The 24,726-nt window shown below is 40.3% G+C and overlaps 5 protein-coding genes and 1 non-coding gene across 7 annotated transcripts in view; 2 read left to right on the forward strand and 4 right to left on the reverse strand.

The window, feature by feature from the left end:
- LOC131685590 (chloride intracellular channel Clic) overlaps positions 1 to 1,527 on the reverse strand; it is a 64,678-nt gene extending 63,151 nt beyond the window's left edge. Inside the window, exon 1 of one of the 2 annotated variants that reach the window (XM_058969439.1) lies at positions 882 to 1,527. In XM_058969439.1, the coding sequence (XP_058825422.1) occupies positions 882 to 950 (69 nt within the window). In that variant the 5' untranslated portion in view covers positions 951 to 1,527. The remainder of the gene's footprint in view (positions 1 to 881) is intronic. The other variant, XM_058969447.1, reaches the window with a different exon arrangement.
- A 6,114-nt stretch (positions 1,528 to 7,641) lies between these two features.
- On the reverse strand, positions 7,642 to 8,518 carry LOC131685611 (cytochrome c oxidase subunit 7A, mitochondrial-like). Its single transcript, XM_058969472.1, has 3 exons — positions 8,361 to 8,518; positions 8,105 to 8,221; positions 7,642 to 8,044 (listed from the first exon to the last, which is right to left on the reverse strand). The coding sequence occupies exons 1-3, from the start codon at positions 8,370 to 8,372 to the stop codon at positions 7,895 to 7,897; spliced, it is 279 nt and encodes a 92-aa protein (XP_058825455.1). The 5' UTR covers positions 8,373 to 8,518; the 3' UTR covers positions 7,642 to 7,894.
- A 3,404-nt stretch (positions 8,519 to 11,922) lies between these two features.
- On the forward strand, positions 11,923 to 12,940 carry LOC131676460 (uncharacterized Golgi apparatus membrane protein-like protein CG5021). Its single transcript, XM_058955526.1, has 4 exons — positions 11,923 to 12,075; positions 12,130 to 12,209; positions 12,269 to 12,632; positions 12,693 to 12,940. The coding sequence occupies exons 1-4, from the start codon at positions 12,061 to 12,063 to the stop codon at positions 12,888 to 12,890; spliced, it is 657 nt and encodes a 218-aa protein (XP_058811509.1). The 5' UTR covers positions 11,923 to 12,060; the 3' UTR covers positions 12,891 to 12,940.
- A 124-nt stretch (positions 12,941 to 13,064) lies between these two features.
- On the reverse strand, positions 13,065 to 13,161 carry Trnai-uau (transfer RNA isoleucine (anticodon UAU)). The gene is made up of 2 exons: positions 13,124 to 13,161; positions 13,065 to 13,100 (listed from the first exon to the last, which is right to left on the reverse strand). It is a non-coding gene; the product is annotated as a tRNA-Ile (tRNA).
- A 7,052-nt stretch (positions 13,162 to 20,213) lies between these two features.
- Positions 20,214 to 22,181, forward strand: LOC131685628 (ubiquitin-like FUBI-ribosomal protein eS30 fusion protein). Its single transcript, XM_058969493.1, has 3 exons — positions 20,214 to 20,302; positions 20,398 to 20,479; positions 21,775 to 22,181. The coding sequence occupies exons 1-3, from the start codon at positions 20,229 to 20,231 to the stop codon at positions 22,096 to 22,098; spliced, it is 480 nt and encodes a 159-aa protein (XP_058825476.1). The 5' UTR covers positions 20,214 to 20,228; the 3' UTR covers positions 22,099 to 22,181.
- A 416-nt stretch (positions 22,182 to 22,597) lies between these two features.
- LOC131685617 (dehydrodolichyl diphosphate synthase complex subunit Nus1) lies at positions 22,598 to 24,059 on the reverse strand. The gene is made up of 2 exons (XM_058969484.1): positions 23,510 to 24,059; positions 22,598 to 23,392 (listed from the first exon to the last, which is right to left on the reverse strand). The coding sequence occupies exons 1-2, from the start codon at positions 23,838 to 23,840 to the stop codon at positions 22,911 to 22,913; spliced, it is 813 nt and encodes a 270-aa protein (XP_058825467.1). The 5' UTR covers positions 23,841 to 24,059; the 3' UTR covers positions 22,598 to 22,910.
- Positions 24,060 to 24,726: the final 667 nt, after the last annotated feature.

The raw sequence follows: 24,726 nt of genomic DNA on the forward strand, positions 1-24,726 counted from the left end.
GAACACCTCCGAAGGAACCTCCCTTGTTTGACGCTGGTTGCGATTACCCCTCGAGTCTATGCCTTGATCGGAGAAGCAACGATTAGTGTGACATTCCTGTATTTCTGCAAGCGTGTTTAGTGTTTTGCGCGGATTAAATGCAAATATGTGACTGGGGGTTTGAACATGCAGTGATTACGAGATGAAAGGGAACGTGATTACGTCCCATCACGAAGAAACTGGTTTAATGGATTGGTTAGCATCTCACAAGCACATGAGCACGTATTTAGCAGTCGCCAGGTTCATAGCAAAAATCCATCCTACCAGCTCATAGCTTGTAAAGATTTATAATTTAGTTAGTCTATCAAAATAAACAAATTAGCAAAAGGCACACTTCGTGAAAGACTTCCTAATTCGAATGTTAAAGGTTTGAAAGTTAGCATTCTCCTACATCCTATAATCTAACGATATCAAAAAGTTGAAGAGCTCATCGTCCTGCTTTAAAACTTTACTCCATTTCTATAGCTTAAGCGCCACTCTTTGCATTATATTGAATTTTATACATTTCTATACCTGTTCCAGTTGTTAGACAGTAATGTTTCTTGTCTAAAACAAATTTGTGTTGATGTTACATGTCAAATTCGTGAACCTGTCTGGAATTTGTTGAAAAAATTGAATCGTTGAAACGCTGTCTAGAAGATAGTTAAAAGATGTTTCTAATGAAACCTCCGTACCATGACTGAGAGATTAGGCACTGTGCTCCCGGACCAACCAAAAATGTAATAACATCCAATCTCGCTGAACTGTCCATATCCAACCATCCTTTGAATGTGAAATGACTGGTCCCAGTAACATGTTTTTTTCCTATTACCCCCTACCGGTAGCTCCCCATAGTTACTCACCTTGATGATCAGTTCGATTTCCGGTACGTCGCCGTTGCGGGTACCATTTTCCTGGTTTTCGTCCGACATTGTCCCGCGACTGGAAACTGCTCGACCACTGCTTTCCGCAAGCTATCTAATCCGAATCTTTCGAAATTCCACCACACAAAAAAACCAACGCTAGTCGGCGGGTCCAGAGAAAAAAAATGCGCTACAAAATTCACTTCTCTTTCTTCGCGGTCGGCTGTTTTTTCTTGCCCTTCGTATCGCGAACACTAGCGCACACTGTTTTTACCACCCTACTACAGCTATACTCTTCTTCACAGCACACCAAACCGACTGACCGTAATGATACTGCAGCAAGTAAGAAAAAAAATGCACTCTTTTCTCCCAAGATAATTTTCCACTAATCCGGACGATTTCGTACTCCGCAACTCTTCTGGACACTGGTCAGACCCGAATGAGCCGGATTCCGGAAGGAAAAAATGACAAGACAGCAACCAATTTCCGTCCCTCTGGAACGACGAAAGAACCCCACGTTTGCTATCTCGCTTGCGCTCGCGGCGAACCAACAATAATTGCGACGATGATGAAAAAGGAAAAAAGTGGTATTCCGCAAAAGTACCACACAATTCGCTTGCTTTACACCGCCAACAGCACAACTAAACGCGATGAAGGTTAGAAAGGAACTGACGAGACGGACTGCAGTTTTTTCCGCTACTACTGGAAAAGTTGCGAAAAAGCACGCATACGCGTGCAACATCAGCAGAGAGGCAACGTTGACGGTTGCGATTTTCGGATTGGTTGGTTCGAATCATGGCAACACTGATGGAGGGCGCTCACAGAAAAAAAATCGCGTTTTCATGAGGGGTACTTGAAAAGGACGTATGTGAAATATTTAAAAGTTGCTCTTCGTGCGGTTTTATGATGTTGCACGGAGATTGCGTTTTTGCTAGAATGTTGTCTATCTCGAGATAATGTAGCATTTCGTCGAGTTCTTGCTATATGGGATACACACGAGTGCGATCGAAACAAAAAACAAACTTGAAAACGTTTTCTCACTCGCACTGATGCAAACTAGATGGGCGCGTAACTCAACGCACGGCCCGGTGGCGTATGGCTGAAAAGTCGCAATGTGGATTTAAGAAAAGATTCGCAATACACGGTACTTCAGCGATTGTAAGCTTTTCAAATTACCTTGTATACAGGATGCAGGTCTCTTCAAATGCAATATAAAACATAGTTTAAAAAATGTGCATTTTTCGGACCTTCGGCACTAAAAATTAACTGAAAGCTAATGAACATGATTTTGTGTCTAGTTTCGCGTACTTCGTAAGGGAAAATATACAACTGTATAGGTGCCGTTTTTTGACGTGTTAATTTGAAGGAAAACTAATCGCTTACTCCGGGAATTGGGAGGCAAACACATAATTTTATTCGCATTGTTTGTAGTTTTTTCTTACCACTAAAAGCAACATTGTGAACAGCAAAAGGAACGTCACTTAAGAATAATAATTATTGTTATAATTAATTCCGTGTTTTTCCGGTAATTTTAGACAATTTAAACAATTTTCTAACAAAATTTTAAAAAATGCAGCAGATTTATCCAATCTCAATCCAATTTTGCTTGGATTCCTATCAATTTTGATGTAACTGGCAACTTTGCATACTATGTGTTCCAATCTTTCAATAATTCTGGCCACAAAATTTATGTTTTTGTTTTGATTTGTTCCTGCACACGCAGAATTTTATTTATGCATCGATAGCATACTTTTCATCTGCTTCTCGTTTCTTCTGCTGTAAATTTTATGCATTAGACATATTCGATCTATCCACTCATTGAATCCTTACTAGAAGCATATGCATTAAAATGCATAAAAATCACAGCTGAAAGAAAAGAGACGGGAATAGCAAGTATGCTAACTATGCATATTTTTGTTTCTCAGTGCAGTTTTGCTGCTGGAAATATTTTTTTTTTTATTTCATCGAGTACTGAAACTGTCAAAACGTGAATTTCAAGCAATTAATCTTTTTTCGTGACGCATTTCAAACCATCCTCGGCCATTCCAAACCATTCTCAAGTAATGTTGGAAATGCGAATCCATTCCGAACTAACCAATGCCAATCTTTATCAATTCGTTCAGAATTTTAAATTATTAGCTCATTTCATCAACAAATCACGGAGTGTCGTTCAAATGAAGTTTGTCTTAAAAATTTCAAAGTTTTAAGGGAAAAATGCTTTAGTGCAATGAACTGTCGTGTCCGTGAATGCAAAAGTAGAAATCTGGCAATATTTTTGACAAATGTGAGCTTTTTGTGTTTGGGTATAGTTGTGGTGATTGTCTTTTTTCGTTAAAACGACAGTATCGAAAAAATATCGGAACAGAAGTTTCGACACCACAAAATATCGACTTGATGAATATCCATTAAAAATCTTGATATTCAGGCTCCAACGTATCGATATTCGATATAGTATCGCCTAACACTACTCTGCACTCACGCGTGTTCAAATGAACCGGTGCCGAAATTATGCACACAAACCACCCTCGAAAAATGAAATATGGAATTTTCGATTGATGTGCATCGGTGTAGTGGAGTGCACTGGTTTTGCACTTTCTAGCAGATGTGTCAACGGAACATACCCAGATTTCTTCAATTCTGCAAGAAAGTGCAAAGATGGTGCAATTCCAGTGCACTCACTACACCGGTGTTAATCAATCGAAAACCCCATTTATATTCCCTCTCAGGGGACTACGCGTTCAATGCTCTCTCAGGGGAAATAGTTGTAGTTCCCTCTCGGGGGGACCATGCTGTCTGTAGTAAATGTAGGTAACAATGAGGGTTCGAAAACGCATATAAACGCATACATGATCCCGGAAGACACTCGCAACGAAGTGTACGCAATAAAGGAGCGGAGCGGAAATAGAAAGCTACCTCATGCATTCACTGTTCTATATTTGGCAAGAACAGACGTGTTCAATAAAATCGTTAGAGATATTTAAAATTGACAAGAAATTTCAACTAAAATGTTAAATTATGGCCTCGAATACGACACTGTCGATACCCTCTTAGGGGAATTATTTCTTTTATATAGTTACGTACTTTACGGATGAACCAACGTGCAACTTCGAACATCCTCGTTCAAAGCCAATCACACAACTCAACTTTTTAGTTAGCTGCTCGTTTAATTTCATTTCTTTTCAACAGTATACTCTTTTCGCTCCGACAATTTTATTTTAATAGGTTTGTTCCAATACACGGAAGTCACTCCGGAGTAAACAGGAGGAAAAAATACTAAGTATTTTGCAGTCTTGCTCCTTTTTACTACGGTTTGCTACCAGAAGAAGGAAAAATAGAAGAAGAGAGTACAGGAACGATTTTCTCTGGAGTCCTTCCAGTTTCTCCTAATACTGGAACAAACCTAATGTTTCTCTCCCTCCGCCACAGTTCCTACACGAACCCAGGGATGCCAGATTTATCTGGTACAGCCAGAGTTTTTTGCTGCTTTCAGGCAAAAAGATAAATCTCTCATTCTGACAGATTTTTAAATTATAGAAATGTTTGCACACACATTTTGGAAATTTGGGGCATGTTTACCTAAATGTAACAAAAATCGATCGATGAATCTGTCACGTGACAGATTTTGCCAGACATTTTGAGTTGATCTGCCAGATATTCTTTGAAAAATAGTGGCAACCCTGTGACGAACCTGTCTTGTGAAAAAACGCCACGAGAGAGGAGGGTAGTGTTAAAATCATTAAAAAAAATCTGCGAATGCGAAAGAGATAGAGCACACTATACCATTAACAACAATCCAAATCTGGGACAGTCGTGATTCGTTAGTTGGGCCACAGCCTCTGTCCAACTAACGAATTTAATTCGCTAGTTGGACCGACTGACAAATGTCAAAAACTCCTCAAAAGAGACATTAGTAGTGTAGAAGATTGTTAGGTACATTGTCAAAGTCAATTTGACATGAGATTTTGACGTTCAGATCCTCCTTTAGTTGGACTGACTGCTTAGCTTCACTCACCATTTCCGATCGTTTTTCCCCGTTGGATACCACCAGTCCTATATAAGGTATTGGCACTTAAGTCAAAAGACCAAAAAATTGAATTATTAGTTTAATTAGGGGGCTATTTCAAATGCAACATTTGGACGATTTTCCGTCGTCATTTTTTTGCCGCCGAACCCGCCCTTAAATCGCCCACGGAACGCGCCATTTAATCGCCCTTAATTGCCTAATATGAAAATTAAAAATAATACTTATTTTCGGATTCATTATCTACTCACAAATACTTACCAGTATACTAGGTAATCACCACCAACTTATAGGAATAATCAAAGGTGAAATAGGGATCTTTAATTTGGAAAAATTGTGCCAGTTTTTCATATGTTTTGGTAGCGGGTGTCCTTACGAGTACACTCATATCATTCTTAAACCTTAATTATTCTTTTATGATTTTTAAATTTAAAAAAACCAAATTAAACTCAACCAGCAAACTGACAGTTGTCCTACTAAATGACGTATCTGCAAATGTCTCGTTCGCCTCATTGTTAACCGGGACAGCACCCCACACAGCATGATCTGGTACTTTGTCAATCTGCTAGCAACCTGCCATCTCAAGTTTCATCTGCAAACTATGGTAGATCTGATAAGGCAACCTACAGGGTCGTGCAAGTCGCATGGGTTTGGATGTGTTATTCTGGTTGCAGTTGAAAATCGAAAAATTGACTTGCGCCTTTCGTTTTTTCCCTATTTGCAGAGTGGGAAACTAAAGCGCATCTTGTGTACATGTTAGATAATCAACTTGCGCATCATCTACACAAGTTGCGCTTTAGTTCCGCACGCTGAAAATAGGAGAAAAATCGAAAGGCGCAAGTTCACTATTTCGATTTTCAACTGCAACCAGAATATTATCCTAAAAGGAAACAAACTAAAAAATGTTTTTTTCAATAGTTTCGGGCCAAAAAATTGAAAAAGGACTGAGATATTAACTCACGGTACTAATCTGCATCAGAATATGCCTTAACCCGCACACCCCTAAAGATCCCTATTGGCATTGCACACCAAAACTTATCACAATCTGACGTTCATTGAGACTTTAGGTCAGAGATCTTGTTCTACTATACTTACACACGATTCCACAATTTTCTACATTCGTTGGCTAAATGAAGTGCACTAGACAAACAAAATACAAGTGAGAACACACCAATTGTTCAAAAAACAATTTTAAGTTTAAGCCAAACATGAACCGCCATGTTTGAAAAACGCAAAAAAAACAACCAAGTCCATTCCAGCCGCCAGAAAACTTGTCTAGGTATTGAAATTGCCTTTAAATCGCATTCGCAAATTGCATTTGTTCCTAGGGGCAATTAGCACAGGCGAGTTGAGCCAAATGTCAAACTTTTTAAATCGCCTGACCATGTTCGTCCGCATTTTTTTTGGCAGTGGTTTGTCGAGAATATTAATCTAGTTCGAATTCTGACCAATTCGGTGTAACTGGCAACCCGGTGTATTCTACTTTATTTCAATAATTCTGGCAACAAAACTTATGCTTTTTGTTTTGATTGGTTCCTGCCGTTCCTGCAGTCTGGTTGTTTTGCTTTGATTTCATATTTCGAGATCAAGCACTGAAACTGTCAAAAGGTGACGGAGTAAAGCAATTCCAATTTTTTACGCCATTCCAAATAATTCTCAACATTCTCAATGTTTGTTGGAAATCCAAACCCCCTATTCCAATGCAAATCTTAATCCATTGAAACTAAGAAATAATAAATTTAAGTTTAACCGGTATTTCAAATTAGCTAACGGATGATTGCGCCGGCTAGCTAGAAACTCAGTCCAAAAAACGAGCCCAAGCTATTTTTGTAGTGAACGGCTTAGAACAAGGCTCCAATTGCATCTTCAGTATGTTGACTGGGGAACTTATGTAAGTGCGTGCACCAGCCGGGCTCGGCGTGCACCTATTGCATAAATACGGGGGATTAACCACAATTCAGCTCCCTAGGTAGCATAAGCATGCTGCAACATTGGCGTGATAGCCACAAAAGTTTCGATTTACACCCTTATACTTGTTTACGACGAATGCGAGTTTCGTTCGAAAGTGGTTTGTATTCCCGTTTACGACAGCAAACTCAAATAGGCTTACTATTCGTTCGAATCGCTTTCTAATTTGGTTATCAGCAAAAAATCTGAATCTCTGCACTAAATCCTGAGTTCGGAACAGTTGCTTAACCGTTAACTGTTACAGAATCCGAAACTCCTACTCTTGGATGTATTGGAGCTATGTCGTCCAATCCTTCTTTGAGTTTGGTCAAAAGATTAATACCAAAGATGATGCTTATCTAGAGCACGTGAACACTGACACTAATAGCACCAAAATAACCCTATATGCAGCGGACAGTGGATATGACTTCTTGTCCGGTCAAAATAAATTTTACTATCACAACAAGGTAACCTTTTTATAAAAAATTAAAACAGCAGAGTTGATGGAGAAAGGTTACGCAGTGTGAAGGTAATAGATATAAGAACCAATCAAGAACAATGGAATCCATCACTGATATCAGTAGGAAAGCTGGACTCTGTTTTTGTTTGATAAGTTGTCTTCTATTTGGTTTAACTATTCGGGTCGCTCTTTGCTTTTCATCCTTTATGCTAACACCTTTGGACAGCAAGTTTTCGCAGATATGTTCCTACGAACTGATAAGCCTTTCAAAAATGAAAAACAGCGGTGAATATTTACTCAAGGATATTCTGCAATATATAAAAACATCGAAGTTAACTTATGTCGCCCCGCCAGTGCTCAAAATAAACATTTATTCGCAGCATTTAAATGCGTACACACATTGATCTTATATTGTTCTAAGGAATCCGATTTACACTTAACTGCGTTGGAATTTGAACCTACTCTACCCAAGGAGTGTGAGGCTCGAAATGCACGCAACAATCCCGTATAATCCGTCCAATGCTACTGCGGAAAAATGCCAATTTTAACCATTTTGACTACTGGATACTGATGCACTTCCTTAGCTTATTCGTCACTCTGTTTCGGTGGATAGCTTAGCTCGTACAATACCTTGCCGATTCCGGCGAGCCCAAGCACACACAGTCCCATAGTGGTAAGATAAAGGACGTTATCGAAGGTGCCACCCTTCAGGAAAACTGGCTTGCCGTCGGGTTTCTGCGAAGAAAACGAATTGAGCACTCACGAGAAATTTGCGCAGTTGGAATGTAACCGTACCTGGAACTTAGCCTGGATGTCCTTCAGCTTTTTGTAGCCCGGAGCCACCTCGCCGGATGAGGCGATTGACGTTTTGGAGAACTGTCGGCTACCCTGCAGCATCAGCTTAGCAACATTCTAGGACAAACGAATTCAAATTATTGATCCGAGTCGGTGCGAAACATATTACGTAATTTGAGGTTAAATTAATACTCAATGCATTGTGGTTTTTCATTGTCATTTTGAAATTATTTTCACTCCGTCTATCGTTGCTTACCTTTGCGCTCATCGTGACTAAAGATTAGAAAGATTTTACCAAACTTTTTACGATGCAAGTGAAGTGAGTAAGATTTTCACCCAAAACGAATATAGAAATGAAGACAGAATATGCCAGAAAAATTAATTTTTGACATTTAAAGCAAATGTCAAATATTAATAAATTCTGGAATCGGCGAAACTCGAGTGAAATTAACCACCAAAAATTCTAACCAAAGTATTTTGAGATATTGGTAGCGACGTTTAGTGGCGAATGGCTGCACTAAATCAGCTCCACGTGTGCCTCAGAAATGCAAGCGCGCAAAATTTTATTTATTTTTTGAATTCGAACCACTCAGAACAAAGGAGTGTAATAAATAACGGTCTCATCAAAATATGAATATCACTACCAGGTACGCTACCGAGTTTGTTCGAACCGATTGCCCGAAATGGAGATCAGCGATTTAAATACGTACTGGCGAGTCGTAGACTGTTGAAATTTCGTTGTAATCTATGTTGCTGTAATTTTTTTTGAAAAAAAAAATAGCGTGAGAAATCATTAAGTTTGTCCCAGTCTCAGGAGAAACTGGAAATAGTCCGCCGCAAACAGGGTGAAATTCGTTCCAATGTTCTTGTTACTTCGAACGAGTGCAAACGCACTGAGTTTCGATAGCAGATTAAAGATGTTGTTTTTGGTTATGTATTAATCAGCTTCAATTGTGCGATATATTGTGATCAGTATGATTAAATGTACAATAAATTAATATTCCACTTACAATTTTCAGTGTTTGATTACGCTCGGCGTTTTGGTCTCGAACCAATAATAATATGGATAAATTTCAATTAATTGAATAATGTTTGATATAAGACTTGAATCAATCAAGAGAAGATCTTCACCCTTTGTTCACACGATCGTTTATGATCGTTAGGATTAGCTGAGCTACAACCGCGGTAACATCCCCACCCCCGTAATACAACGTGATAAAGATGTGTTACAGTTTATTCATTACCGCGGGAGTTGGAAGCTCTTTGTAACTGGTGGAGTAAGGGATGGTGTAACAGCTCACATCTCTCTATTCCGCATCGCCGTGTGAACCTGCACATTCTGCTGTTATGTTGGTTTAGGCAGCTTCTACACAGTTTCCGATCTCCAATCAATTTCCAACGGTGTTCGACTTCGAAAGATTTGAACGTATCACAATCTGCAACACGATGATTCCCACGACAAATCAAACAGTTTCTTATTGCCTCACTGGACGATACTGGGATATTCAGCATATTGTCATTACTATCGTCGTAAAAATTGTGACTTTCTGTATTTTGAATACAATCAATGTGTGTAACTTGGCAAGCCGATTTCACTAAAGATTGCATATAATTGTTCAGCGAAATTAGTGATGCAGATTGACTCCTTTGTTTGTATCGAGCCCATTCAAGCCTAATTTGCCCTGGAAGCTTTTCTTCGAGCTCTTGCAAAAGTGTTGGGTTCGAGAGATGGTCCTTCTGATCCATTGCTATAAGGTGGTCGCATAAGTTTTGGATTTCCATCCCAAAATTAATAAGACTTTGCAAATTCTCTGTTGTTGGGGAGGCTGTTCCGCGCACTTTATTCAACAATGTGTTCACGATTAACACTGGACGCCCAAAAAACATTTTAAGTGTTTCCATCACACGAGGAACCAGTTCCGGTAGTAAAAGTCGACTGCGAACATACTCCAAAGCTTTTCCTCCTAAAGAGCGTTGTAAACGAACTAAATTTTCAGCATTCGTATAACCGCAAGCTTCCGTAGAAATTTTGTATTGACTATAAAACAATGGCCAATCTTCTGGGTTTCCGCTGAACAAAGGCAAATCTGTTGTAAGTACTTGCCGAGATGCGATCTGCTGAGGAGTTAGTGGATTATTTTGTTGCTGAAACGAAGTGTCCTCTTCATTACTAGAAGCATATTCAAATGTTTCTGGTAGCAGTGATGTGTCAGAAAGATTCAACTCACAAATATCCTCCTTTTCTTCAGGACATCTCACTTTCAGCGAAAAATGTAGCTGCGCTTTCTTTATTTTATATTCCTCATTAGCCATTGATAGCTCTAAAGCCTCACGCTCATCAATAGCTTTCATGCGAATGCGTCTAATTTCATGCAGATGGTCCAGATGCAACTTAATTTGCAAGGGTGTTATATTTACACACGACTCGTCCCAATCAATGGCTGGATCATCTGATTTTGAATCAGATGCAGAGTTCTGATTTATGAATTCATCATCGTTGGTATTTGATGTACGATCACCGGTTGTTTGTTGTTTGCTCATCCTACTTCGCAAGTGACCGAAACGGTCAAATGAAAATTTTGAAGATTGTTACTTCGAACGAGTGCAAACGCACTGAGTTTCGATAGCAGATTAAAGATGTTGTTTTTGGTTATGTATTAATCAGCTTCAACTGTGCGATATATTGTGATCAGTATGATTAAATGTACAATAAATTAATATTCCACTTACAATTTTCAGTGTTTGATTACGCTCGGCGTTTTGGTCTCGAACCAATAATAATATGGATAAATTTCAATTAATTGAATAATGTTTGATATAAGACTTGAATCAATCAAGAGAAGATCTTCACCCTTTGTTCACACGATCGTTTATGATCGTTAGGATTAGCTGAGCTACAACCGCGGTAACAGTTCTCTTTTTCTTTTTCTCCTTCTGTAAACCGGAGTAAAAATGAGCCATTTTTTTATCCTGTCCTGTTTCAAAGCAAGTGGGAGCAAGAAGTATGTACCGGAACAAACCTATTGTCTACCTCGATTGACAATATGGACAAGACATCAACGTAAAACGAATATAAATTAACTTTCAGAAGAACAAGCTATCATTTCTAGAATTCACAACTGTCTACGATGTACTTTTAAACAGATTCTGATAAAAAAAAAATTTGGACCTCCGCTAGTTGGACCATTGTCCAACTAAAAAGCATCTGAATTTCAAAATCTTGTCAGATTTACTTTGACAATCAATCTGACAATAATAAGAGATGTAACCAGATGCATTTACACTACTATCGTTTCCTTTGCCGAGTTTTTGACATCTGCTGTCAGTTGAGCTAACTAGGGAATCAAATTCGTTCGGTGGACAGAGGCTGTGACAAAATGCAAAATTCATATACTTTTGCAATTTTTCTACCAATTTGCCAATTCCCGACAAACATGTTTTCTCATGCGAATTCATACTCCGAGGTCTACTATAAAGACACTGAATCCCTCTAGATAGACTCGCCATCTCCACGTTTCTTTTATTATTTATTTGTCAGTGTCATTCCAATCGAGCGCGAGACCTCATTTCGAAGAAAATCACTTCTAATCCTTATGGAACGAGGGCCATTGACAGGTCTCGTTCTCGATTGGAGTGACACTAACAGATAAATGTGGAACAAACGATAGACGTGTCGAATCTTTATCCAGAGGGATTCGGCGTCGCGTCTAAAATTTTGACGTAAAGATGCCGCAATCGGATAACGGCAGTGTCTCCACCTATTTATGGATATCGAAACCATATTCTTGGAATCCAGATTAAATTTGGAAAGTTGGCATCCCTGTACTCGAGCATGTTTGTTTACATGTTGAAAAAAAGTTACTTGTGAAAATTTAGACGTATACGAAACAAATATGCTGGAAAATTAGTGATTTAATTGTTGCCCACAATTTACTACTTAACCTCTAATAAAAATTATGGCGTCCGCAACGGTAAGGCACTCGCACGACTGATTTTTAGCTTAAATTAATCCTGTTACTTTTCAGGTACCCCTTCTGGATGATACGGTCCCGTTTGGTGACGAAGACGAACTAAATTCCAACGGAGCAACGGCCAGAAAGCTGTCGTGAGTTCCAAAACCGACAAACCTGTGTTTTTCAGAACTAAATCCAATAATACTTTCAGCCACCCGTACGTCACATTCTTTCATGTGTTTTTCCGTGGAGCCGCCCTCGCCACGTACCTGTTCTGGGGTTTATTCAATGATTCCTTCATTAAATGCTTTTTGCTGGTGGTATTCTGGCTATCGGCCGATTTCTATCTGGTCAAAAACCTAAGCGGCCGTTTACTGGTGGGAATGCGCTGGTGGAACTATGTCGCCGATGACGGACGCTCCCATTGGGTGTTCGAGTCTAAAAAGGGTGAATCCGGCGAGACGGGCATCAATCCACACGAGGCGAGAATCTTCTGGACGGCACTGGTCGTTTGCCCTGTATTGTGGGCGCTGTTTTTCGTGGTGGCACTGTTTGGATTCAAGTTCAAATGGATGGTACAGATTATTGGGAATTTTGAAATATTCTTTCGGTGAAACATTTCTTTCCTCTTATAGCTTCTAGTCATGATTGCCCTGTCACTGAATGGAGCTAATCTGTACGGCTACATTAAATGCAACTTTGGAGCTAGCGCCAATCTGAGCACAACTACAACCGATTTCGTCAAGAGTCAAGTGCTGAAGAACGCGGTCAATTTGATGAGTCAGCCTAGTACCAGCAGCAATCCGGCACCGAAAACCGCTACTGTAGCTTAGAAAAAATTCTTCAAACATAGTCTTGAATAAAACAGTGCTCATCATTCCTTAATTAGTCATTTTTTGTTCAATAAAAAAAAGTTGTCAGTAGTAAAATCTGGTTGAGCTCCCTACTCTATTATTTTTCGTGAAAACCCATCAAGTGTCGCGACGCTCTCGATCAACAAAAAACATTGCTCCAGGTGAGGCTCGAACTCACAACCCCGGCATTGCTCATCTCACAGTTACTGCTCTATAAGTACCGTGCGCTAACCAATTGCGCCACTGGAGCTGATGACTGGGCAGGCCGATAAGGCACCTTAAAAATTATCGGACCCGGTGGACCCCCCGGTAGAATGCAACACTGGAAGCCGCTGGGTCGGGACGGGACCTCGTGGCGAGAGGACATTCCGTATAGGCGCGTTTGCATTTGAAATTATTTCCACTTCAAAACTTGTTGGCTGCCATTTTTATTTGTTGACTGCACTCCTCGTTGCAATTGAGTGCTCGCTATTGCGGCTGATAAACCAACGGACGGACCACTTTTTATCCGACTTCTGATTTCCAATTATATAATAGAACTTTTGCGTATAACTTCCTGATAAACTTTACAAAACAAGCCATTTTCGATTTTGTAAAAAAATATCGCACATCCGCCTGTACGTGGCGTTATTTAAAATCAAAGGCGTTGAATTGAAACTGCAACCAGCTAAGTACATCGAACCACAATGGTTTCTATTTAATCTAAACGGTCGAACTAATAAACTCGTTCCTTCCTTGATCGCAAAACAAACTAGTGGAGAGCGGGATTCATACTGCATGATGAAAACAAACCGACCTTGAAATTGTATGACGCAGTAGAATGAGAAGTTCGTTGAGTTGATTCGATTACGTTAGAGGATTTTCATAAGGGGGAAGGAAATTGTTATCTAGAGCAACAAGTGAACCATTACAGCTTGGTTCAGTACTGTAATTCCTAGATCCTGTTGAAATGTGACTTTAAAATATATTTTCTTCGGATAAGCAAATCCTCCTACTTTATCGATATTCCTAAAATAGACTGACAGCGGCATCAGTCGTTTAGTTCAACTCGAATGAGTTCAACTGTCGAACATGCACTAGGGGTATTCCGATTTGTTGTAGTGGTAGGATAGAAAGTAATCGTATCGACTAGGGGCTTTGGTAAAGCTAATCGAAGAATAAATAATGCATATTCTAAAATTACCATTTAGTCGTTTTTTTGCTTTATGGTAAGCTCTCGAATGCTAACGAAACAAAATTAAACATCAATACGCTTTTTCGTCGCTCACGTCCTGGTCGCGCAAGACGGAAAAGATGTGGATATTAGAATTTTTGGCAAGAAAATTGGTCGACCTGTTTTAATCCACCTAGTGGTGCAATTGTAACTTTCATTCATGGGTACTAAAATTCCAATGGATGGTTATCACGGTTATGTTCAATATAAATATTAAAGTGTCTATAAAGACTAACATGCGCAAAAAAAATGTCTGTCATTACTTAGTAATGACTTAAATGAAATTCTATTTGTACCATTTTTTTTTGTTAACCATTTTTGTTAACGACCCATTGAGTCAATTTGTCAACGGTTGTTACGGCATTTAATTAGCAAGAGACTGGAAGGTGAAGTATATTTTTCAATATTTAGAGCCATAGTACTCAAGGGATAGCAAGGAGTTGAAGGGAGAAAGTTTAGAAAAGCGTGGAAGGATCATATATGCAAGCTTAGAGCTCACCGGCGACTTAACCTTTTGTCTGCTACCGTAGGAGTCAGCGTCTTTTGGCATTAGAAAAGCGAATCACCTGAGTCTACGGCAAGTCCGGACAAGCGTAAAGTAACTTGTTACTTCATGCTATCGGAACCGACTGTTACTTGTTACTTCATGCGAGTCGGTTCCGCCAGCATGAAGTAACAAGTTACTTTACGCTTGTCCAGACATGTCGTAGACTCAGGTGATTCGCATTCCTAATGCCAAAAGACCCTGACTCCTACGGTAGCAGGTAAAAGGTTAAGTCGCCGGTGAGCTCTAAGCTTGCATATATGATCCTTTTCTAAACTTTCTCCCTTCAACTCCTTGCTATCCCTTGAGTACTATGGCTCTAAATATTGAAAAATATACTTCACCTACCTAGTCCCTTGCTAATTAAATGCCGTAACAACTGTTGTTAAATGAAATTGTGTAGGAATTCCGTATTACTCGTCTTACACACATAATTGTTTCTGCCGAATCTCAGCATTTTTCGCATCTCACTTAACATTTTTTTTTGCTGAGATATCAGTAAAAGTAACGTTTCATAGCTGAGACTCAGGAAATATTTCACAAAAAATCGGCTAACAAATCTCAGTTTACTGAGATATCAGTTTCTAAATTTTCTGACTACACGACTGTTGGGAAATTGCCGAACGGAATTGAGTGTGCACACGGTCATTAAAAGTGACATTACTGCTCAATGACAGGCATTACTAACTCCTCGAGTAATTAATATATAATGTAATTATACAAGGAACCTATACAAAACAATCAATGTTGGAGCTTAGAAAATGTCGTAAGAGAGAGAATCTTTTTGACCTTCAGTACTCCTGTAATCAACGAGTCGAATCGTCAAAACCGGTGTTTCGTCACAGATATCTGCACCCCTTGAAACATTCATCTTGTAGTCTCACGATGATCAATCTTCAGCTGGCACATATTTTCATGAATTATTGCTTGTGGCACTAAAAACTGGATTCTAACCGCAATGCGCACTTACTATTCTTTTATTGAATTCTTCTTATAGACTGGTTAGTTCGACTGGTCTGTCTATGAAAGTACCATCTCTATCACTTGAAATACATGTGTTTTGACAGCTCGCAGTTTTCAGTAGCAGTTTGATCACTCGCACTTTGAAAGTGCGGAGTCCAGGTTGGTGGGAAGTGCGCAGTGGAATAATACGTAATACCAAAAAATGAATATTAGCGGCCATTCCTCCCATTTCGTGCTCGCGATTTGTTTGCTCAGGAACTGCGCTTTGGGAATCTTTCATTTTTCTCTTAATTACGCCTTCATGTTGTCATCCTTGATGCTTGATGCTCGCGATCAGATTTTATTCTTCGCTTCTTGTACCTACGGGTAGCGAATGGGAATCGGCCTTCGTTGTTATTAGTTCCCTTGCGGATGGTGCTGACTGATATTGTGGCACTGGATGCAGCTTTTGCCCTTGTGATTATTACCTGAACAGCAGGCACAATTTTCTTACCTCCTTTGATTGTGCTAGCAATATGGGTGTGGGTATTAAATTTTTTATGCGAGTTTTTCTTCGCGGTTACTGGGCACGGTGCGAGCTCGTGTAGCCATGCGTCTATTTTCCCCATCATCCGTACACAGAAAAAATATTGGTAAAAATAGGAGTTCTTCACACTTAGCAAAAAACAACCAACGCATACTCTTAGTTTGAAAATAAAACTTTTATTTTTTTATTTATATCGACTTTGATGCGAAGCACCACACAGACTACCACTTAAAATAAAATTAATTAATTTACATTTTAACATTAGGAACGTATCACTCGGAACAAACAATACGTTATACAGTTAGAACATTGAAATATTTACGATATATTCTAGTCATATTAAGGCTCTCACAGACAGAATCACTTCCTAATGCACCCGAAGCCATAGCGGCGATTTCCGTTTCGCTAACAGAATTCTTGATACGTGTAAAGAAAAGCCAGCAGAACGCGGATATTGTCGAAGAGCGCGAAGTTGTCGATATACTACCGGTGCCGTGTTGTAGTTTAGTAGAAGACATCGGAGATGACTGTGCCGGGGGCGAATGGTGTGGTTCAGTTGTATCATCCAAACGTAATCGGGAAATCTCAGCAATAGAGTCCTGCATGTCGGCAATTTGTTGTTTTATTCTGCTCAACTCCTCGAGATAATTTGAGCTGTTTTCATCTGTCTGCGATTTTGCATGAACTGCAACAGAAGCAGGGCGAATCGGAACGAAGTAGTCAGCATCAGGCAGCGCCTGTCGTTTATCACGAAAAGCTCCTAAATGTCGAAAGTCGTTCATTATTTATATACATGGTGTACACATCCACCAAATATTTCGATGTTTGTTACAACTTAGCATCTCTGGGACGGTCAGCGCAACACAATCGGCGTGATATTGGTCAGAACAAAAGCCTTCACAAACGATGCTATTCTCTTCTGGCATTATCACAGAGGCACACTTCTTGCAGCTCATCGTTGCAGCGTACGTGAGTTGTGGTGATCAGTTAAGCAATGGCAAATTTGTTGATTTTCGACGCTGATACTAAAACGTTAGTTTAGCATCAATTATCAACAATTTTTCTCTCGACGTGTCGTTTTACTGAATAGCAATGCGGTGAATATCACTATAAAAATTCCGACTCCACTTCAAACAACGTAAACTAGGCAGATTTTACTGAAATTCAGGAGCGGCTGGAGGCACGACCAGTGCGTAAGAAAAACACAAGCCACTGTTTACTATTCTTCATTAGCTTAAAAGGAAAACTAATCAAATAACTTTTACTAATTTTTTCTGTGTTATACACAGTAATCTTAAATTTTACAAGGTCTCACAAAACCAAGGTTGTTATACAAAATAAATCTTTTTGACTGGATTAATTCGATGAAACTCGTCATTACTGTATGCCTGACACGAGGGAATTGGATAAAGGCGACTTCTGTAAGCCTGAACTCCAGTTTCACTCTGCGAAAGTGTTCAACATTTCATATACTCGGTTTTTTACGAAAAGACCGGAATTCAATAGCCACCGTATTTGGCCGGAGCTCTACTTCTTGCTAGTGCGACTCACTCATCTCGATATTTAACCACGGCAAGACTAAAAAACAATTTTCGTTTCTTGTTATTGGCTGACAGAAGCAAAAAGAAGGCTGAGTGTCGTCACTGTCTTCTGTGGTGGGAAGTAGAAGAACATGATTGGTGTAGTTTAGTTCCAGTTGAGTATGCAGTAAGATAATCAAGTTTACGCGTGAATCCATCTTTTCCCGGTCAGCGTGGCAAGCAGAAAGTTAGCAAAAGTTGAGCAAAGCGAAATTGATGCTGGCAGAGTTTCTGCGAGCATTTTGTGCGAGAACTCTGGCAGCGAATTCGCTCAAATGAAACAACCGTTTCTGACAGACGCGGTTAAACCAACCGATGCTGCTCACTTTTATCCAGAATCCAGCCAGAAATGTACGGCCAAGACCTCTGCACGCTTCCTGTCACATCTTTGTCAGATGTTTTGCTCGATTCGTGCTAAATTCTACCAGGTAGGAATTGCCAGGATCTTTGCACAGTTTATGTCCGAGTTATGCCAGGGTTTTGCTCGGTTCCTGTCAAAATTTGCCAGAAAACGCGAGCGTAACCGAGTTCGCCCTAGCTCAACTAACCCGACAGGATACGCGCAGAAATTTGACAGGGCTGCCAAACCGAGACTTACAGAAATCTAGCAGAGAGGTCTCTGCCAGAAAATTTGCTCACTGGGTTCATGCAGTGGTCGTTCATTGAAAAATTGGTTTGTCAGGGGACAGTCGCTTCAAGTGTGTGGTAACACTAGCGGCCAATTTCTTCACTAGATGAAAACCGGTTTTCACTGAAAACTAGTTTTCAGATTGCTGGTGACCAATTAGCCGAACACCGGTTTTCAAAGAAAACTGGTTTTCATCCAAGTGAAGAAATTGACCGTAGGAGTTTTGTTTTGTTGCAAAATTCCAGTACAGTCGTGATTCGCTGGTTGGGCCACAGCCTTGTCCAACTAACGAATTTGGTTCGCTAGTTGGGCCTTCTGACAAATGTCAAAAACTCTCCAAAGGAGATGTTGGCAGTGTAAATTCTTCTGTTCACAACTCTAAATATTGTCAGATTGATTGTCAAAGTAAATTTGACATGAGATTTTGGTGTTCAGATGCTTTTTAGTTGGACAATGGTCCAACTAGCGGAGGTCCAACTAAAAAGCAGTCCAGTTAAAAGTGTCCAACCAGCGAATCACGACTGTAGCAACCATAGGTTTTTCCCGTTTTGTTTACCATGCACGTGCAAATCACGTAACTAAAGAAATTTTCGCTTCGATTTCGTCTCTTTCATCTATCAGCATAGCTAATGCGGTGATACAAACAACATTCAACAGATTCTGCTTTATGTACTAATCGTTTCAACGTGCAATTATCTAGTTCAAGGATTTTCCTATAGCATTTCGAATTGAATTATTATTTTTTTGCAAAGATTTTTGAATCGAATGAGTAAATTTTAATTGCATTGACTAGTTGAATTCGGTTCCACATATAATTCCTCATTTTGCTTTACCAAAAACATAAATTCTCGTGTTTTTTGAAAAGGGCCAATAAGCATACTGTCAAAATTCACTTCGAGAGGAAATTCTGGACAAAAACCGATTATAAATCACAACGGCAGACGAAAGAGAAAACTGTTCTCATTCATACAATTTTAGCATCCATTCTCGGCGAGCTACGGTTTGTCCAGTATTTTCTCTCAAAGTGAATCTTGACAGTATGCTTATTGGTCGTTTATAAAAAAAAACACGCGAGAATTGGAATATATTGATACACTGCATTAACTTGCCCCAAAATTTAGTTATTAATTTGTTCCAAGGCACCTATTTGATGCCTTTTTGCCATAGAGATTAACTTTAAGTGAAATGTGCAAACTTCGAACAATATCGTTGGATTATATGGGTTTGTGTATAATATTTTTTTTTTTATTAGGGAATTCCGGTGTTCAGTTCTGTCCGGGTAATCATATTGTCGCGCTTATAATAAAATCTCACATTGTGGGCGTCTGAAAGGCGCATCAAATATAGACGCAGTTGCTCCGCAAGCAGATTTCAGTGGAGCTTTCTTTTTCCGCCAGCTGTGTGCTTTTCGAAAGCTTCAAGGAAAAAGCTGCCTATAAATTTATATAGGCGGCTGTCACGCGCCTATCTCAATTGAGCTTTCATATAATCGCATATCGAGCGATTATCCTGCAAGGCACAATATTTGTTGAGATTTCTCCATTTGGGTACATTGCGGCTTAGACCCTAATGAAAGATCTATTTCGAATACACCATCTTACTCTGATCGTTGGACCCCTCATTAAAATTTTAACACCGGCTGCCGGAAACGACGCGTCGCTTCACCTTTCATCCAATCATGACAGCTGGACAACTTCCGCTCCAACCTGTCAAACGTCCATCTTTCTTTTCCATTTTGTTCTGTGCCAGAAGTAAGTGTCGCGGTTTAAGTTTTCCGGTGTATTTCAGCAATTTCTCGCTATATTTCAAGTTTTCGGAATAAACAAACAAGTTCTTGAGTTGCCAACACGAAAACAAAATAAAATGCGGCAATTTAATCGTAAATTTGTAACCATTTTTGAACGGATTTGTGTTTTTCGTCGTTGCACTCATGTGAAGTGTGTTTCTATTGTTTAGTGTGTAGACCCGGACGATCTTTGTTGGAATAAAAACTTGTTAGTAATTACGATAATCTTATTTTTTTTATTTTTAGACACAAGATGCAATTGCATATTCGAGGACTGAACACTCACGTCCTGGACGTGCAGCCCCAGGAAACAATCAGCGACATCAAGGTTAGTACACAAGTTGCGGTTGAAGCCCCTTCTGGCGGAAAATATCTATACTTGGAAGGAAATTGTGCAGTGGACAGCAGAATCCTGCCTCCTAATGGCTTAGATTCCCTAGAACCATTGCTAGATCATAATTTGAATTTTTGACTCGTCCGCTTTGTCACCCTCCCACGGGAGCTCGGGAAGGCGACGGGGTTAATTCAAGACATTGATTCTATACATACACCCCTGACGATAAAATAAGCGCAAAAGTTTTACCAAACCGGCGAGCGGGACTGCAGCTCGTTTGGTTTAAGCACTTTTGCTAGAACAAATGCGGGAAGAATTCCCAACTCGTACCGTTTCCCTTTCAGGAAAGGTAGGACTTAAATTTTTTCTACAAATTATTGGAATACGAGTTTAGTTAAACTGAAGAAATAATACATGAATGCAATCACATTTGGCCCGATCTTTGCGGAAGTTTTCAATCGCATTGGATCCCTAAGGCGATTGCTAGAACAAATCTATCGATCACTATGACTCGCCCGAGCTCTAAAACATTGGAACGGGTGAGGTTTCAAGATCGAAACAAATTCTAACTCGTAAAGATGAAAATTAGGAACTATGTCGAAAAGCTGCTTTCGAATTGCTCTAAAAATAAGTGTACGCAGTCACATTTGGCCCGATCTCTGCGCAGGTTGTCATCGCATTGGATCTCTAAAGTGATTGCAAGAGCAAAAGCTTATCGACCACTATGACTCGCCCGGATGCCAAATACTCGGAACGGGCGAGGTTTCAAGGTCGAAACAAGTCAATGATCACTAAAATAAATAGAGCAGTTCGAATGTGGTTCGTCGTTACTTGATTCCCTCTCGCGTCTGTCGAATCGTTGTTCGATGCGTTGAAGTATGAAGGCAGATTCCAGCGAATGTCATCAATTATCTGGATGAAGATTCTCCTAAATCATTATTCTGCTAGAGCAAAACCGAACCATGAGAATCGTGTTTCTTGAATGTCCTGAGTTGCACGAGGTAAAATTTGTTCGAACAAACTCATTGCATCGAACAACGATTGGTGACATTGCATCAAGATATTTTCCGCCAATCTCAAAGCTTGTGCAGATTCCAGCGGAACCTACATTCACTGTCAGATGTATGCTTCCTCCTAAAATAAATCTGCAAGAAAAACGTTGTCACGGAACAATGAGACTTGAGCCGTTCAACCTTAGATGGCATAACGGTTCAAGGTGCTTGTCTCCCGACAGAAACTGCATCATTCGGTTTTCAAAACACTAACGATTTCTTCCCCATCCCTAACAGGCCAAGCTTGCTGCACTAGAAAACATCAACGATGCCGACCAGTTGGTGCTGTCCTGCGAAGGAACCATCCTGGCTAGCGATTCCGCAGTAGCCAGCCTTTCGTCGATCGAGCTGGACCTGACCGTTTCGTTGCTCGGTGGTAAAGTGCACGGTTCATTGGCTCGTGCCGGTAAGGTAAAGGGACAAACACCGAAGGTCGAGAAAAAGGAGAAGAAGAAGAAGCGCACTGGCCGTGCCAAGCGTCGCATCCAGTACAACCGTAACTTCTCCAATGCGGTGCAGGCCTTCGGCCGACGACGTGGACCGAACGCGAACTCGACGTAGGCGGTGTTATGCGAGTGGGTTGGACTAGCGTGTTGAACCGCAAGCGTATGCAAGGGAATAAACTTTAATCCTTTAATTATTAAGACCTAGCTCAAGTACTGTTAATGTTAACATGGTGACAGTCCTTTGTTGTTCTTGTAATAACCACTTTTGAACCCAGTCCTTCAGATCGACCGAAATTTTCGCCTTTGATTCAATAATTTTCGAAGTATTGTCTCATAATTCCAGTAGTATTCGCTATCTGGTAAATAGCCAGATTTGTCAGATATCTTACTAGTCGTGACGTGCATTGTTTCAATTTGGTCCTACCGCTACGCACGTTTCCTTCTTATTCCTTTTCGAATGCTGTCAATCAGTCGTGCTGAAAGGCGGACTTTCGAACCACTTATTTCAATGTACTTTGGTCTGGAGGGATTTTAGAGCAAAAAACTTGGCACCTTTGTAAGGAGTTTAGTTACGGAGGATATATCTTCATAGAGGAAAAAACCGTTACTTCCGTACATCAAAAGATAATGCATCTATATTTCAATCAAAGTTACTATAATTATTCCTGCCCGTACGAAACACCACCGTTTCTCAACGCGATAGCTCACATGCATTGCCTGCACGATAATTTTCTAATGAGGATTTCCAATTTTAAATCCTAAGGAGTGTACTGACTTACCCTGGCTTACTGACTATGTCTTCGAATCCCTAATCGGTAGCTTTACTATACAGCACAATATGCCTTCGAATCAGCATAAGAAATTAATATGTACATACACATACATACACGTTTGGTAAAGAAAGACCCTAATTTTTCGCTAAACCGATCATTTCCCGAATCGCTGCTCACATTTCGCATACTGAAACAGACAGTTGAGAAAGTGAGCGGGACCAACCTCCGCCAGGCTAGGTGCTTCCAGCGGTACAAATTCCGTCAGTCGAATCTGCCACGGTAGCATACCGTAGGTGCAACAAATTGAACCGAAATACACTGCTAGCTCCGGATCCGGTATGTGAAAGGTCGAATCCTGCAGGGTTCGATCGACTAGCTCAACCGTTACGTCACTAGCGGCCGTGATGGATCCATCCCGGAGGCCGCTGGTAATTGTACGGGTTGCGGCCAGAAGCTGTCTTTTACCATCCTCCGGACCGAAGAAACTGATCACAGCTCGTCGCCGAAAGCCATTTCGTGCCGGAAGAAGCCGATCGGTAGGTTTTAACTCCGGTGTCCATAGGATTTGGTCACCGTCGTCGCGCGATTGTCGGCGCACATAGTCCAGCATCCGGTGGTAATTAGTTTTAAGAGTCCCTAGAAGCGAATACAAAAGATGTTATCTCCGAGCCAATATGAAAACATCAAGCGTCGTGCACACGTGATGCACATTCAGAAGCGATAAGAAAATCTCTCCACAAGCTTTACGCCTACCTCTATGATCGTAGAAGCTAACATAGCCTACACCAGCCGCGAGACTCCAGAAGATGAACTGTGCCAGCTGATGATAGTTTGGCACCTCGGGACCTAACATTATTGCTATGTGCGACGGAATCTTGTCCAGCTTACGCACCGCAAGCTCTATCATGTCATTCTCTAAATGCGATTGCTTCCGTCCACTCAGTCTCGTTTGCACTCTGTGATTTGACCAGCTCCTTGCATTCCGCCGAATCCAACGAACAAAGGCTAGAACTTGTTCCGCGATAGTGACAAGCTGATGAGCTATCCACAAGATAACCACCGCCGGTAGATTACTGGTTAACATGATTGTGTTACGAAACTCGTCTTGGTTACTTTTTCAACAAATTCACTAATGTGTACTTCACTTCCGGCTAGACGTGGGCCATAGCTGACGTTAGTTGGATTCACCGATTCCGGATCGTTACGGTTTTTGTCCTCGCGCTTACGAGCCAATGCTAGCAAATTTTAGGTGTTTTTCTGCTGCAGCGCAAACGCAACACTCTGTTTTGGGAAACGTCATCAATGTATTGCTGACACTATTGAATAATCAACGCACGCGTCGAAACGCAGATGGCGCGATGGTGAGTGTTAACGTTTCGATGTAAATTTCGCAACTGTCATTATGGGGTACCCGAACAGAACGGAGCATCGGAATTGTTAGTGGAAACATTGCATCCATTGCATTTACAACAGTTACTGTTGTTAACAATATTTTTTATAGTGACATCAATGTTTTGGTTTTCAGTACTTTCTTAGATTTTACACAAAAATAACCCTCTTCATTTTCTCGTGCATTTAATTGGTTGTTTTTTTATGCGCATGTTTTCACCATGGCTCGCTTCGTGGAATATTTTCCGGTTTTAAGACTTTAGTAAGTAGATATATGATATGATAAATATAAGAAATCTAATCTAACATTTCTATTAACAAGCTACCTGTACGATCGACGCCAGTTGATTGCGGTCTAAAAGCACAATTCCTTTCGGGATCGGGGCATCGTGAACTGATCCGGGTAATTTTTAGCCTGCATTGTCGACAGGAGATAAGAAGCAGCTGATGTCACAATTTTTGAAGTACGTTACTTGCACTGATATCGGTCGATTGTACACTTACAGAAACTAATGGGACATTAAATCATAACGATGCGGAAGTATTAACGGAGATGGTTTGTAAGGGGCGCAGAGCGACAC

This window comes from Topomyia yanbarensis, chromosome 1 (assembly GCF_030247195.1).
Source record: "Topomyia yanbarensis strain Yona2022 chromosome 1, ASM3024719v1, whole genome shotgun sequence".
NCBI classification, from domain to species: domain Eukaryota; kingdom Metazoa; phylum Arthropoda; class Insecta; order Diptera; family Culicidae; genus Topomyia; species Topomyia yanbarensis.

Coding starts and splice junctions, on each gene's coding strand:
- LOC131676460 (XM_058955526.1), top strand. Junction 12,210..12,268: donor GCAACGGCCAGAAAGCTGTC/GTGAGTTCCAAA, acceptor TAATACTTTCAG/CCACCCGTACGTCACATTCT. Junction 12,633..12,692: donor GATTCAAGTTCAAATGGATG/GTACAGATTATT, acceptor TTCCTCTTATAG/CTTCTAGTCATGATTGCCCT.
- LOC131685611 (XM_058969472.1), bottom strand. Junction 8,045..8,104: donor ACATCCAGGCTAAGTTCCAG/GTACGGTTACAT, acceptor TTTTCTTCGCAG/AAACCCGACGGCAAGCCAGT.
- LOC131685617 (XM_058969484.1), bottom strand. CDS start 23,840: ATGTTAACCAGTAATCTACCGGCGGTGGTTATCTTGTGGATAGCTCAT. Junction 23,393..23,509: donor TAGCTTCTACGATCATAGAG/GTAGGCGTAAAG, acceptor ATTCGCTTCTAG/GGACTCTTAAAACTAATTAC.
- LOC131685628 (XM_058969493.1), top strand. CDS start 20,229: ATGCGGCAATTTAATCGTAAATTTGTAACCATTTTTGAACGGATTTGT. Junction 20,303..20,397: donor CGTCGTTGCACTCATGTGAA/GTGTGTTTCTAT, acceptor TTTTATTTTTAG/ACACAAGATGCAATTGCATA. Junction 20,480..21,774: donor AAACAATCAGCGACATCAAG/GTTAGTACACAA, acceptor CATCCCTAACAG/GCCAAGCTTGCTGCACTAGA.